Source organism: Oreochromis aureus, linkage group 3 (genome assembly GCF_013358895.1).
Source record: "Oreochromis aureus strain Israel breed Guangdong linkage group 3, ZZ_aureus, whole genome shotgun sequence".
NCBI classification, from domain to species: domain Eukaryota; kingdom Metazoa; phylum Chordata; class Actinopteri; order Cichliformes; family Cichlidae; genus Oreochromis; species Oreochromis aureus.
The window spans coordinates 23,680,776-23,696,181 of NC_052944.1; the positions used below are offsets into that span (position 1 = coordinate 23,680,776).

Here is a 15,406-nt window from a genome sequence, read left to right on the forward strand (position 1 = left end):
ATACTGCAAAAGTGCATGCCATCTCTGTAGTGTTGTAGTAGTAGTGTTGTTCATATAAATCTTTACTTGCACTGGTACAAAACACACTGGAGTCTTAGTTAGCACACTTAATGTTTTTCACATTTCACAAGGCCCTATTTACACAATCAGAGTGACAATAAACATCTTGAACTCTGAATCTTTATCCGAGCTATAAAAGCTACTAATGCAGTTTTAAGAAGTACTTTTTGTTTCTGATGCTGTTCGGTGTTCCAAGCATTTATTTAACTCAAAGGAAAGACTCTGACACAGAGCCAGCAGGGAGCAACAAACTTAACTGCTGGGTTTCTCCTGCTTCCATTTATTATCGAACTGTTCTGTACTGACACATAATATAAACTGTCACCTAATGAATCAGTAAGAGACGCAGTTTGACTTCTTTATAGGATAAAGATGGCATCTCAGCCTACATGCACATGTAGTTAGTCAGAAATAGCAAAGCCAATCCTTTTAGCAACAGTGTGGTGATACTCACAGTAGGAAAAAAGTAAACTGTTCCCTTTACTTTTTAATTTTTGATCAAAATTATTTCCAGTAACAGTTCAGTAGTTATTGCACATTATAATAAGCCCCTTTTTGCCTCTACTAAATTCGACACACTTGTCAGAAATTAAAGTATTGACTGTCCAAAACTCATCTTACTGCTGACAAATTTTAAATTTTGCAGGGTGAAACAGAATAATAAGGTGCAGCTGCAAACTTCCAACTCTTTAGCCATGTAACCAAATGTCGACTATCCTACTGTTGTGTGGAAATCTGCAGGATGTAAAGTCCTATGTGCTTTATGGTGATTTGCAGCATTGTATACCTGTTTGCCATCACAGTCACAGTTCACACATTTTTCAATAGCGGCTGGTGGTTATGAGCAGCTTACTAACCAGTCTCTATGCCTGAGTGACTAGGGCTTAGCAGTGAATGTCACAGCAATCTCCAGCAACCACTTTTCAACCAGTTGGGGAATGCACATTATCCCCTTGTGACTGGTGGCTGACAGATGGTTGCCACCTGATCTTTAGGTTTGTGTGACGGGGCCTTATTAAAACTTATTAAAAGAGCATAAGTTTGTTTGATTGTACTACAAACAGACACACCAGTCATATATTTTTTCCATACCAAATTGCGTGTCCTGGAATATTAAACCACACATCTTGTTATTAAAGTGAATCCCCCAGAGAATACTCTTGAGGCTGAGAGCTGTCATAACTTGCATCATTCACCTCATCTGTCTGCATCTAGGAAAGGCAACAGGTTTCGTCTAACCTTCTTCTTGAGGAGCGACATGACGCCAATACGTGTGAGAACTGGCTGTCGACACAGTCCTTCTCTTGGGACGCCATCGGCGAACGTCTCGGCTCCATCAGCAACAGGCTCGCACAAGTGGCGCATGAAGAGAGACACGTAAGCTCTGGGAAAGAAGAAGGCAGCGATAGATGAATACACTGAACTTAGACGAAGTTTAAAAGCTTGACCTTGTTAGTCTGGAGGACCAAGACCACCATAATAAATATATTATATCTTAATAACATGTTGTGTTTTCTCCTATTCATTTTCACAGCACTGTTAACTTTTGTGTTTAATTTCTTTTTGCAGCATGCAACTTGTATAACCACAGTGTTTGCAAGAATATAGTCTCTGAAGATAATTTTAAATGACATTAATATACACATATGTTCTTAGCCTCATGCTTTCCTCTTGTGATGTCTAATGAAATGAAACAATACAAAAAATTCAGCTACAACGAGACAGAAACAAGACAGTTTTGATGACTTTTTGTGCTTTACTGCAGAGCATCATTTGCAAATCTCTCTATGAACAAGGAGGCAGTTCTATTCAGTTACTGAGATCTTTGGAAAGTCAGATAATATAGTGACAATACATTTTATAGCATTGTGGCGGGTGTGGTTGTGGCGCGGCTGCAGGAGAAGCCGAAAAACCGGAGCTGCATCGGCTCATCACGCCGCTCTGCGTAAATAGCACTGGGTCCTGAGTGTGTGTTGTTGGTGGGGATGTTTGCGGCTGGCAGCGGGAGAGCTGCAGCCGAGTGTGCACAGCAACCGTGGAAATAGTATCTATTAATAAAGTATGCTGCAAAGCATGAACGTGTGGTCGGGTCTGCCGTGGATTTATTACAAGCATCATGCCAGGATCTAACTTGTGAATGATGGTAAGGGTAGGGCAGATCCTTTCATTCAGGTTTGTGTCTATGTTTATCAGCTCATCACAGCTGTTTCACCATCTGCTGCAAAGCCAACAAATGATATATGCATAATTTCTTTAAAAACACCCTTTATAACTGCAGGATGTTATAGTCGCCCCCTAACCCCCAACCCTAACCCTGGTGCATAACTGCCATTATTAAGTTCAAAGAAAAAGCCACACAACTTTTTCGTGGGAATTCTGATGTTAACAATCAGAATTTAGATAAAATTGTACACAAAGTAAGAATATTTATAGGATTTTTTTGTGAGTCGCCTGAAGCTTCAAATCCAGTTCACTGCTCTTTTATTACTGTCAGTTTCACAATGAAAGCGACTGCTTAATGGGATAATGCAATGTTGGAACAGAATGAATTGGATTATCACCCGCTGAGCCGTGACATCTCTGTCACTGGATAGCGAGTGTTGAAAGTAAAAGTCAGTTTCTGATATGACTGTTCTTTGCACTGCAGACTGTTTTAAGATGCACAGCTAAAAATTTATTTTGTGCATTTAATTCCTTGTGAATCTACAAAAATATGTGTAATAATTTGTTTATCTCCATATAATAAACTGTCTGTTACTTACTTGAATTCTTTCTCAGTCTTGCCTTTGAGGTCTCTTACAAGCCACTGAGAAGAGAAAGCATCCTGCGATGGCATCCCCCAGCGCATTACAGCATTCAGGAAAGCTTTGCGCTGGCGTGTGTTAAAGCCCAGAACCTATTGAAAGAACCGCAAGGGCAGTCATTTAAATACAGTTTATACATGTGAATTACTATTATCCTAGAGCTTGAATGTAAATGCCAGAATGAAAAACTTTTTCATAATCTTGCAGACATTTTTGTGTTTTTAAAACCTCCTCGGGCCTTTTGACTGTTTGATAATGCTAAAATAAACTCTGAGTCCAATCTTTAACAATGCAGGAGATTATTATCACGTCTGCCAAAATCAGGATGATGAATGCGCTTAGAAGGTTCAGAGCTGTTGAAGAAGTAATTGCTGTGCCAGCATCTCCAATAAAGGATAATTCAGTTTTTAAAGATCGCTAAAAAAAATAACCGTGAATGCTAGTTTGCTTTAAAAAAGCCTGACAGATTTCAGAAATATCACAATTTAAAATAAAACAAATGAGTAAGACTAGTTCCAGAGCTGTACAAACCTCAAGGTTGCCTCCCACCCTGGCCAGAAGAGGAGGCAGAGGTTTATCTTTGTCATTCCTCAACTGGCGACGTGATTGCCGTCGTCCTGTGCAAAACATTAGGCAACAGAAATGATGCACATAAGAATATTTGCTGCAAAAAAGACAGATGCACTCAATAAAACATGTTCTTTATTTATTTTTACATTTTGCAACCCAGCAGTTATTCGCGTCAACCAAGAGTTAAAAACTTCTGATAAGCCTGAAGCATTTTGGGTTGAATTTTTGGCAAGCTAACTTGCTCTGCTCTGCCAGGGAACTGTAACAACTAAATCAAATTCAAGCTGTAATTCAACACAGACCTGAGAGCGTGTCCTACAAAATATATATTTCGACTTTCACAAGCAGCTCTGCTCGATCTGATGTCTCCGTTTTTTTTCCTTACCTTCTGGCCGATCATCAAAGTCCTCGTCCTCCTCCTCAGAACCCACCGAGTACTCGGACTGGTTATCTGAAATGTCAGCATGCCACTCTGAAACAGCACACGGTGGTCTGTCAATAGGCCAGGCCCATTCACTTCCACTGTGCAAGTCATAACTCAAAAAGCACACACATAATCTGAGACCTTATTATGTTTCTACTTAGATCCCCAGATTAACATAATAAATCTTACATCCATTCTTAGGTCCACGTGAACAAGGACCCATGTTCAAAGCAGGGCTTCCTACTCCTAAGGCATCATTGTGTTATGTGGAGTTTCCTCATCTTACACGAGACTCGCCCCCTACCTTGGTCTTCCTGTGCAGCATCATTGTAGTTGACAGGCTTGCGGTTCCTCTTTCCTTTACCAAGTTTGCTTGCCAGATCCTCTTGTTGCTGCTCATAGTGATGCCGCAAAAGCTTCTCCCAATAATCTGGGTCCACGTTCTCCTCCTGCTTGATTATCTCCCGCTCAATCTCCTCGATCTGCAGCATTAAATATGAGAACGCATGAAAAACTGAAGACTGTGGGACTTAAGAGTTCAAATATAATCTCTAAGAAACAACAATAAACTTAAGTTTGTTAGAAAGAAAAAAAGGAATGGTAGTTTGCTCACATAAGCTGATCTCAAGCTAACCTGTGGACGGATCTGATGTCTCCAAGCTTATTAGACAAATGTATGTTGGCAAACAGAAGGCAACTCAGATAACCACACATTAAAACTGGGATTTGCAGAAGAGCATCTCTGAATGCACAACATGTTAAACCTTGAACCAAATGGGCTACAGCAGCAGACGACCACACCACATGACTCTAGTGAAGCAACAAGTCAGTAGGGCTCGTCAACAGGACAAAATAAGACTGGAAAAATGTTTCCTGGTCTCATGAGTTTCTATTTCTACTGTGACACTCAGGGGGTAGGATCAGAATTTGGAATAAACAACACAAAAGCATCATTGGTTACCAACTAAGCATTGCTTAAACACCAGAACCAGTATTTTTATGAGTATTACTGCCAACCACATCCACCTATTTATGACCACAGGGTACCACCTTCTGATGGCCGCTTCCAGCAGGATAACACAACATGTCACAAAGCTCAAATCAACTCAGACTGGTGTCTTAAACATGACAGTTATTTCACTCAACAGTCACCAAATCTCAGGATGTGCAGCTGACAAATCTGCAACTGTGAGATACTGTCATGTAAAAATGGACCAGAATCACTGAGGAATGTTTCCAGCACCTTGTTGAATCTGAATCTGGGTTGCTCAACATGTTCTCTGGAATGAAAATGATTTGTTTTTTTCAGTGCAGTTTTATTTTTATGCTCTCTCTAGTGTGAATTGTGGAAACCAGGACTTGCATAATTTTTGAACATATATGTGCAAAGAAATCATCTCTATTTTTTCCACCATATGAGGAGAAAACGATGTAATAAGTCTCCGCTCCCGACCTTTGGAGAAGTTGCGCATTTTTGCAAACAAAGATACAATAAATGGGTTTTCAAGTAAGTCCTCACCTTATCTTCTTCTCGCACCATGTACTGGGCCACTTTGAAGGAGCTGAGGTACTCGTTCATGTTCTGGACATCCGAGTCGTCTGTGTCGTCTTGGCTTCGGTCCAGCAGCCTCTCGATGGCGGTGCTGTCATAGTGGATGACGTTGCCCTCGTCCTCAACTTTATCCCCTGAACTGTTCTTCATGCCTGCCAAATGTGGAATTAAAAAGCCAGCAATTGTTTCTATGGTTCGTCCAACACAATTTAACAAGTAAAAATGCTCTTGTCGACCAATTATTTTAATCAATAACACCAGAACATGCCAAGAATGCCCTGTGGCGAAACCTGTCAGAATGAAAGGCATTAAACTGAGTGTATTTGACAAAATAATTGAATTCAGCAGAATAAGCCTGCCAAAACATGCCCTATTAGAATCTATCCCACTCCAAGCCAAAACCCTACTTGATTACATTTAACAGACAATCCTAGTTTTATTTGACTAACAGATCCAGCACAGCTCGTGGACGTGTTATTTTTAGATTCAACAGTATCTCCCGTCACCTTCCGCCTCGTCCTTGAAGAGCTCCTCCGTCCCAAACTTGAGGATGTCGTCCAGCTCCTGCTTGGTCATGGAACCTGCCTTGGATCCCAAACCCGGGCGCACCACAAGGTGGGTCAGCATCATCTTCCTCTTGGCCACCTGGGTGATACGCTCCTCCACGCTGGCTCGCGTTACGAAACGATATATCATGACCTTGTTGGCCTGTCCGATGCGGTGAGCTCGACTGAAGGCCTGCGAAGGAAGCGATGAGGTAATTCTTTAAAGAGGCAAAGTTTTATGAAGTAGAGCTCAATTCGCTTACACGAAAAGCCGACGGAACAGCACCTGAATGTCATTATGAGGATTCCAGTCCGAGTCGAAGATGATGACAGTGTCCGCTGTGGCCAGGTTGATGCCTAAACCTCCGGCTCTGGTGGAGAGCAAGAAGCAAAACTGGCAAGCACCCGGAGCTGGAAACAGAGAGGCGGGAGAGCGTATGTGTGAGAGGAAAATAAACAGGAACACTTGCAAGTTTTCTGTTGTTAATTTCACCACATCTGTGCACAAAAAATACCAAAGAAACATTTGTTACAAAGTGAACCGACTGATACTTAATCACATAGTTTTAAAAAAACTTGTCTAGTCTGAATTAAAGTTTCCTGAAAGCACAATCGGTCTGCATGACATCCCCCCCCCCCCCCCTCCCCCCAACCCCCACCCCCACACACACATTTTTTAGCTGTTCTTATTTAGCTCTTCTCTGTAGTGTCTCATTACTTTTTAACACCAGCATTTACCTGAGGTAGCAAATGTACTTGCACCAGCTCCAGAAGAATAATATATAAAGGCATTTATTAGCAACAAGTTGCTTAAAGCATTTCAGTGATTCCACATGAGAGCAAACATAGCCTCTCATCCACTCGACATCCTTATTCCACAAAGACTCAAATACAGGAAGACGAGTGGGAGTGTGGGGCGAATCACGCTCAGGAATTGGTTTAGCTGTAGTTTTGATCTACTGGTAATTTTACTAACAGTAAGCACCAAATTTTGGTAGGAGAGTGTTTAAAAAAATCACGTGAACATGCTTTACTAAAGTCTGCAGTAGAATAGAATAGAATGCCTTTATTGTCACTATACAGTTGTACAATGAGATACAGAGGCAATTTCTTAAAGACTGCACTGATATTATCACCTTAAAAAGGGGCTCTATTTTGAACCTTATGTGGCTGTGATAGTTGTAGCTGGAAGTGTTCATGTGTTTGGAAGCAGTGGGGGTGATGCTGTCAGAATGAGCTCATAATTGGCGCGGGTGGATGCGCACAAGGCTGTGAGCACAGGGCCAAAACTTTAGCTCTGTCCTGTAGCTCTTCAGCCTGAATGTTTAGAGCTGAGCCCCACATAGTTCTACTGCTCAATAACACCGATATAATAATCCAACAGAGCAGAACTCAACTAACTTAGCTGAACTACTGGGAGGAAAGGTGAAAATCCCCGTTTTCCACTTGTATGCATAACACATACAAAGATACATCTTGTTTTACAGGCTACAAGTTGCTTCTTTTTACAGTGAGGGATGCGTTTGTAGCTTCTACACACAGATGGTCCACAATGAAAAAGTCTGAGCGTTCACAGAGTGCATTCTGACAGCATCACCCCTTCTGCTTCCAAACACATGAACACTTCCAATACAGCGATACTATCTATGCTTAAAAGCTTTGTGACCTTTTCACACACTCCGATGCACTGGGGGTGAGATCGATCCACCAACCTTCCACCTGAGCTACAGCTGCCATGAATGAATCACTGATGCAGGACAATCTTACAGCATGTAACAGTGACTTTGACGAATCCCGGCAGCGTCGCGAGGCAGTCATAAAAACAAACAAAACAAGAGCAATGTGCGCTTTTACACATGTGGCGCATTCATCCATTCTCTTCCGCTTATCCTTTTCAGGTTCGCGGAGGGGCTGGAGCCTATCCCAGCTGTCTTAGGGCGAGAGGCAGGGTACACCTTGGGCAGGTTGCCAGTCTAACACATAGATACGAACACTCACATTCGCACCTGCATTCACACCTATGGGCAATTTAGAGTTACCAATTAACCTATCCTCACTAAGTGCATGTCTTTGGACTGCAGGAAGTGGAGAGAACCCAAACAAACACGGGGAGAACATGCAAACTCCACACAGAAAGACCCTGCGATGATGGTGGAATTGAACTCAGGACCTTTACTGTGAGGCGACAGTGCTAACCACCGTTCATTACTACATACATGGATCAGGTTCTGACAGTAAAACAATAAAACAGTATCCCACCACATGTTTACGTGGTGGGATCGATGCAATAATTTATCCCTGCTCCTCCACCCCTCCTGAGCTGTCAGATTTATCCCAAGCATGGCAGTCTCTACCTCTGAACCCACACGGTCCCCAGCAATTTCTAAAAAAAATTTTTTTAAAATCATACAGATTCTTCTTCTGTTGCCTCTCAGTGATACAAATTGTCACTGTGTTTCCAGAGAGAAAAACATGAAGAAAACAAGGTGCCAATTTTGCTCATTGGGTGTCACAAGGCTTCTAGTCTAAACCCAGGCCTTTTGTTGCTTAATTCCCCCCTTCCTCCTCTTTCCTATCCACTCTCCACTATCCAATAAAGGTCCCCCCCCCCAAAATAGTATCTCAACAAAAAGGGCAAAAACAAAACATGCATAAATCTTAAATTTGCACTTTAGCCATCATGGGTTTCACTTTTGTGTGTGTGTGTGTGTAAATGGTAAATGGACTTCTTAGAAAGTGCTTTTCGACTATATTTGACTGCTTTATACAACATACGTCATTCACTCAGTCACACCCGTTGACACAAGCACTTTTCCACAGCTACGTGCTTTGTAGAAGTGGGAGGTAACGAAGTACAAATACTTCATAATGTACTTAAGTACAATTTTCAGTTATCTATACTTTACTTGACTTTTTTTTCTGACTACTTTTTACTTTTACTCCCTACCTTAAAAAAAAATTCTGTACTTTTTACTCTTACATTTTAAAAAACAGACTTGTTGCTTTTGCTTTAACGCATTTGGGAGGTATTATTTCTGTGACTATCATGCGAAATTTTGCCCTCAGATTCTTCATTTTCTTAAACATTGCATCCCAAAGGTCAAATGAGGAGTTAAGCGTTGCCAACAGAATGTTTCTGAAAGTGTTTTCCATATTTCTTGTTTTTGCGCAATCAAAGCAACATCATCATCATATGACCCTCAACCAGAATGTAGGGAATTAACCACAGAAAATCTATGGGAAACAGCAGGAATCGTCTGAATTCTGACAACAGTTAAAAAAATAAGCACTTTAATAGCAAGATTTGTAAATTACATTTTAATTAAATTTGCCTTAACAGTAGTTTTACTAATAATGTGTAAATTGCATCATTTTAAATTGCAGTAAATTCCTACACTGTAAAAAGGTTCAGTAAAAATAAGTTCATACTGGACATTATGGCCCCATTAGAGCTGAAGAAGAGGCTAAACCAGGACACACTCTCTTTAAGAGTGCAGTGGTCCCAGCTTCCACAGGTATGCTTGTTACAGCTGGTTTTAAAAAGCTAAAATGAAGGTGGCAAAAACACATGACTTCACTGACTACCAGTTGACATTGTGATGGCTCTTTTCTTCTACATACAGCCTATGAGTATAACGGCACTGTCTTGTATCACAGCATTTTTAATATTTCTGTCATTTTAATTAGTCTTTCTAGAGTACTGTATGACAGTGTGACACCTACTCATCCTTAGCTGAGGTCACAGACAGCTTACCGCACTTGATCCTGTGTCTCACCGTTAAAGCGGTCGATGGCTTCTTGCCTCAGCGCTCCTGTGATGCCTCCATCAATTCGCTCGTACTTGTAACCTTCACAATCCAGGAAATCTTCAAGTAGGTCGAGCATTTTAGTCATCTGAAAGCGGAGGAGACAGAGAGGTAGGGAGAGAGACTGGCGATGCACATGTGTTTTCATGTATACTTGATTACCCGTGCAGGCGCACAGCTGGAATCACAGCCTGCCACTGAGCCTTCTGGAGATGTCACGAGACCAATTTAACATCTGCGCAGGGAGATACCCATCTGGTGTTTGCGTGTGTGAATGGGCGCGTGTGATTAGATGCGCTCGTTTGTGTCTGTGTGAAGACGTACCTGTGAGAAGACCAGCACTCGGTGTCCCTGCTCTTTCAGCTTCCTCAGCATCTTCTGCAACAGGGTCAGTTTCCCAGAGGCCTTAGTGAGGGCTGACCCTTCATAAGCACCGCTGGGTGTTTTCGGGGCTTCCTACAAACACAAAGAAAAAAAAACCCGCATGAAGATCGTCTGTGTGAATGAAATTGTTTAATTTTTATAATGCATTCTTATAATTATATATAAATAATATGAATGTCAGATGATTGCCATCCTTTTTTAAAAAATACTAATACCTTCTATCTGCACAGGGCCAATTATAGCACTACATAGAATACAGATACAGTATAGCACTTCCACACATTACCACAGGGTGTCCCTGTTAAGCAATTTGCTAATCATTTAAAATAAATCTTGAAGTAAGTGCTGAAATACTACAGGAAACCAAGGACAAATCACTTGTGCGGCATTAAATCTGCTCTTGCTGTGACTCAAGAATCCCCAAATATAAAAGTGTCCTTTGCTGTTGTTTTGTTTCTTCTCACCATTGAGGCAACGGGGAAGAGGTAGGGATGATTGCAGCACTTCTTTAGGTCCATCATGATGTTGAGCAGCGAGACCTGATTTCCTCCGCCTTTCGAGTTCAGAGCTTCAAAGTTCTTGGTCAGAATTAGCTTGTAGTATTTCCTGCATTTAAGAAAATCCAAACACAAAATCATGAAATGATTAGGAGTGTGTCAATACGATGTCAACAACATTATATGGATCTATTAAATCTTTGAATTCAGGCATTTCATTGAGTCCCACTGACACTGGTGGATGAATTCCAGGAGCCAGCTGTTCAATTTTAAGATGCACAGCTGGTTCATTTTTCGCTTTAATGTGGTTCATTTGTGCAGATGTGAACACAGTAATTGCACGTGGGTAAGGACCGAAATAACAACAACAAGACCATTGGAGGAGCGAGACTCAAGCAGCTGGTTTATGGTGAAAACGTGATCCAATCTCTAGCTCATGCAACTACCAGGTGGATGCTAAGTTTGAGCTAAATGCCTTGTTGTAGTCAGGTATATTGAATACAAATGTTAGGAATAACTGCTGCATGTTATTCACTAGTCCAGAACAAAGCATCTTCTTCTTATAATTACGTATATTGCTCCTGCTCTGAACACATCCGGCCAATAAGAGGTCTGAATGTTCTCATGTGGTTTGTAGTGACACATTTTGGTCTCCAAGAAAAGAAATCAAAAGAAAGGAAATCATGGGAAAAAGCTAAGCGTTTACAAACTCTTCAGCAGTGTTGGGTAAGTTACTTTAAATTAGTAACTTAGTTACTTTACTAGTTACTTCTCTAAAAAAGTAACTCAGTTACTTCAAGTTACTCGTTACTTTCAAAGTAACTAGTTACTAGGGAAAGTAACTTTGGTTTTACTCAGAATTCTCTTGTTAATGTGTTGCTTCCGTAACTGCATACTCAGCCAGACTGTCAGTCTTCTAGCTTGCTTACTTGCCACAAGTGCACTGTGCCACCTACCAATAGAAAGGAAAAAATAATGTGCACATTTCCACGAGAGAAATCCCACGCCTGGACCGTCGTTGACCGCCGCCATGATTCTAGCCTGCTTTTTACATCCAACACAAAAACTGCAGTCGTGGTGCTTTTGATTGTACTCAGAACTTGGAAATTCTGCTTTCTGAATAGGAAGATGTAGGTAACACCAGACTGCAGATGAGCTGCATACAGAGCTGGACTGGGACAAAAAAATCGTCCCGGGCATTTTGACTAGAGACCGGCCCACCATTATAGGAAAAATCATAAAGCCTTTGAATGAAAATAAGCACTGTTGTGACATTGATGTACACTGTTCTGATGGTATATATGTATCAATCTATCAATTGTTTGTTGTAAGACTCAGATAATTATTTTTTTAAAAGCGAGACATTTAAATGAGAATAATAAAGAAAACTATTTCCTTGTCCCCCCCTTTCCCTGTTAATGCCCTACATGGACCCCTGGCAAAATTTGCTAGACCCGCCCCTGCACAGTTACCAGCTGTCAGCTACGTGAAAAGGATCCTGGTGTTATTTGTCTCTCAGAAACAGTTCATAACTTCCTTCAACTCATTCATGTCACCTAAAAGGTAAACCTGTTTCTCCATCACCTGTTCAGCTCTGATGATTCAGTAAGGACATCTCCTGGTTTCATCTGCATGTTTCCCTCTCACCAGATAACCAAACCGATATCATGACCAGCAGCTTTACAGCTGTGGCTCCAGCAAACATCAGCTGATACTAGAAATTAATATTAAATAAATTCTAACAACAGCTGATCAAGCTTAAACGTGCTGCTGTTGTTTAGCGCGACATCCGCTGGTTTCCTCTTTCTGGCGCAAAGTGGGCGATAAATAAACAAGAGAGAAAAGCCGATCAGCTGATCATTGATCAGTTTCGTGATTGAAGTAGAAACAGGAGAGAATGAGAGAAGAAGAGGCAGCTGTGCAGCTTCAGCTTTGTGTCTTTTTCATTGTAGCTGAAGTCCGGGACAAACTGTGTTCCTTTTCACCTCAGTACGAAACGCGTAATATTTTCTCTGAATACCAGACGATTCTGTTTTTTACAGGACGGTTGGCAACTCTAATAATTAACCGTATGAACAAAATAAAGTTCAACATCAGTAACATAGCACCCACACAGCTGTATAGAAACTCCATCAGCTAGCACGCAGTACGAAAATGTCAGCATAACGAAAATAAACTCCACCTAAACTTGGTTTATATCTGACTCAGATAGACTGCAGGTCATAACTTCTTACCTGAAGTTCAGTTCACCTGACACGCGGACCGGCGGCCGCTTGGTCTCTCCTCTTGCCTCCCTTTTCCTTCATCCACCTGCTGGCCTCCACCACTTGCTAATGTTATTGAATCTGTGGAAGCTCCGCGATATCCACCACACGAAGTAACGAGTAACGAGCCTCTCTAAATCCCAGTAACGAGTAACGCGTTCCTGGTTTTGGCATAATAACTAGTTACCGTGCTCGTTACCACAATAATAACGTAGTTACTGTAACGCGTTACTTAATAACGCGTTAGTCCCAACACTGCTCTTCAGTAAGTAGTAAATGAGCTAAAAGTATTAAAACAGCCTTAATCTTCTTGCTTCAGCTTACTGAGATATTTTTTGATAATTCTGTATTTCCAGCTTTGTGGGAACAGCTTGGCAGGGGCCCTTTTCTCTGCCAGCATAAAGAAAGTCCATTTGGTGTGGAAGAGCTTGACCGGCCTGCACAGACTCCTGACCTCAATTCTACCGAACACCTTTGGGATGAACTAGAAAGAGTCAGCCCCTCTGATCCGACATCAGTGTCTGAACTCCCAAATGCTCTTCTGCATTAACGGACGAAAATCCCACAGACAGGCTCCAACATGTATAAAAGCTTCCCAGGAGAGTGCAAAGAGGTACCGACTCCATATTAATGCCTGGCTCCTGTTGTTCATACAATGTTTATATAATGTATAGATCAAGATTAAGTCTTTTTAAAACCTTTTTCTCCCCTCCAACAAACACTTACAAACAATAGACGATGTATAGACTAACTGTCGCAATTGTACACACAAACACACCCTTTCAGTTGAATCGGACCTTGGTTTTAGGCTACAGAAGATGCTCGTCTAAGTGCTACAAACGTAGATATATGCTCATCATGTATCTACATTTGTCAGTGTCATACTTCTGCATAGGGCTCAGCTCCACTCTGACAATCAGCTCGGTCTTGGCGGGCATGTTCTTGAAGACGTCGGCCTTCAGTCTGCGCAACATGTGAGGCCCCAGCAGGTCATGGAGCTTCTTGATCTGGTCCTCCTTGGAAATGTCGGCGAACTCTTCTAGGAAGCCCTCGAGGTTACTGCATAGAGACAGAGAAAAAAAATCTATCATAGACAATTCTACTGCAACTAGAAATAAGGGGAGATGAATTACTAGAGCTACAAGTACTGGGCACATTTTTGTTTAAAGGGCACATTGCTGTTTACAGGTAATGAGATAAGTGTATGTAATAGTAATCCCTGTAAACCTAAGGAATAGGCTTTAGACTACTCTAAACACTCAGTTTCTATCTTTTTTACTCTTGTGCTGAACAGATATCAGCTTCATTTGCTTCTATGGACGCAAAGCTTACAAGCTTTTGTATGAGGGAGCCAGACGAGGGGCAGCCAATCAGAAGAAAGTGGCCTTTCAAGAGTGTGGCCTCAACTCTTTGAACCATGAAGTAATTGCCAGGAAATTGTCAGTGTTTGTTCAAACACCTGACAATTTTAAATTAGTTAAATATTAATTTGCATACATGAGTTTTATTTGTATTATACTTCTACACTGATGATGTAGACGTCTCAAAAACACATAAAAACTCATGTATTAAATATGGCACACTTAACATAGAGTAGGTAAAACTGCTTTTTCTAACAGGGGATGAAGTGAATGGGCTGCCAAAAGCTAGAATAGATTAATTATTTTTTAATTAATGATGAATCATGCAAAGCTACTCTTGTAGAATCCCCTTTTAAAATTACTGGAATTTGCAAGACGATAAGGTGTTCGTGTGGTGTGAAGGTGTGTGCTTTACAAAGAAAGAAGTCCTACTTGAAGCGGTTAGGTGTGAGGAAGTTGAGCAGGTGAAACAGCTCCTCCAGGTTGTTCTGCAACGGAGTTCCTGTGAGCAGAAGCTTGTAGTCGATCTTGTAGTCGTTCAGACGCCTGAAGAACTGGAAACAGCGAGAAGGAAGCTCAGCTTCATTTGACTCCCAGTGGATTTTTCAAAACACTTCCACATCATTAAAAAACAAATACATTCGACTTAATTTCACATCAGTTTTATTTCTATAGCGTCAAATCACAACAATAGTCGCCTTAAGGTGTTTTATACTGTAAGATCTTATAATTAGTTGTAATTAAGTCATTATGACATAAACCCCAACTTCCTGAAGAAGTACAGCTAATACTTAATCTATTACTCTCATAATAAAGTACATTAAATGACCTCTGAAAGTAGTTAAGTACTGTGGGACTAAAGTGTTGCCATTACATAGTTTGGCCACCAGAGAGAGGTGAAGCGCGTTAATGTGGACTCATATGCAGTAGCTGCTGTACCTTGGACTGGTTATTCTTAAGGCGGTGAGCTTCATCCACCACCAGACAGGCCCAGTCGATAGACTTCAGCGCCGTTTGGTCGATAGTCACCAGCTCGTAGGAGGTCAGCAGCACGTGGAATTTAATAGGAGCTTCTCGCTGCAGGAGGAGAAACAGAGGAGGGAGGATGAGTGGACGCCACTGTCAATAATATCATCGTG

The 15,406-nt window shown here is 41.3% G+C and overlaps 1 protein-coding gene across 7 annotated transcripts in view; it reads right to left on the reverse strand.

Moving 5' to 3' along the window:
* The window catches only part of chd3 (chromodomain helicase DNA binding protein 3), a 61,934-nt gene that overhangs the window by 26,349 nt on the left and 20,179 nt on the right, over nucleotides 1-15,406 (reverse strand). For 6 of the 7 annotated variants that reach the window (XM_039609669.1, XM_039609665.1, XM_039609664.1 and 3 more), the window contains 14 exons: nucleotides 15,207-15,344; nucleotides 14,700-14,821; nucleotides 13,792-13,965; nucleotides 10,610-10,751; nucleotides 10,086-10,217; nucleotides 9,732-9,849; nucleotides 6,242-6,366; nucleotides 5,917-6,148; nucleotides 5,378-5,562; nucleotides 4,163-4,340; nucleotides 3,820-3,906; nucleotides 3,396-3,481; nucleotides 2,823-2,956; nucleotides 1,300-1,444 (listed from right to left, as the gene is read on the reverse strand). In XM_039609669.1, coding sequence (XP_039465603.1) covers nucleotides 1,300-1,444; nucleotides 2,823-2,956; nucleotides 3,396-3,481; nucleotides 3,820-3,906; nucleotides 4,163-4,340; nucleotides 5,378-5,562; nucleotides 5,917-6,148; nucleotides 6,242-6,366; nucleotides 9,732-9,849; nucleotides 10,086-10,217; nucleotides 10,610-10,751; nucleotides 13,792-13,965; nucleotides 14,700-14,821; nucleotides 15,207-15,344 — 1,998 coding nt within the window. The remainder of the gene's footprint in view (nucleotides 1-1,299; nucleotides 1,445-2,822; nucleotides 2,957-3,395; nucleotides 3,482-3,819; nucleotides 3,907-4,162; nucleotides 4,341-5,377; nucleotides 5,563-5,916; nucleotides 6,149-6,241; nucleotides 6,367-9,731; nucleotides 9,850-10,085; nucleotides 10,218-10,609; nucleotides 10,752-13,791; nucleotides 13,966-14,699; nucleotides 14,822-15,206; nucleotides 15,345-15,406) is intronic. The other variant, XM_039609667.1, reaches the window with a different exon arrangement.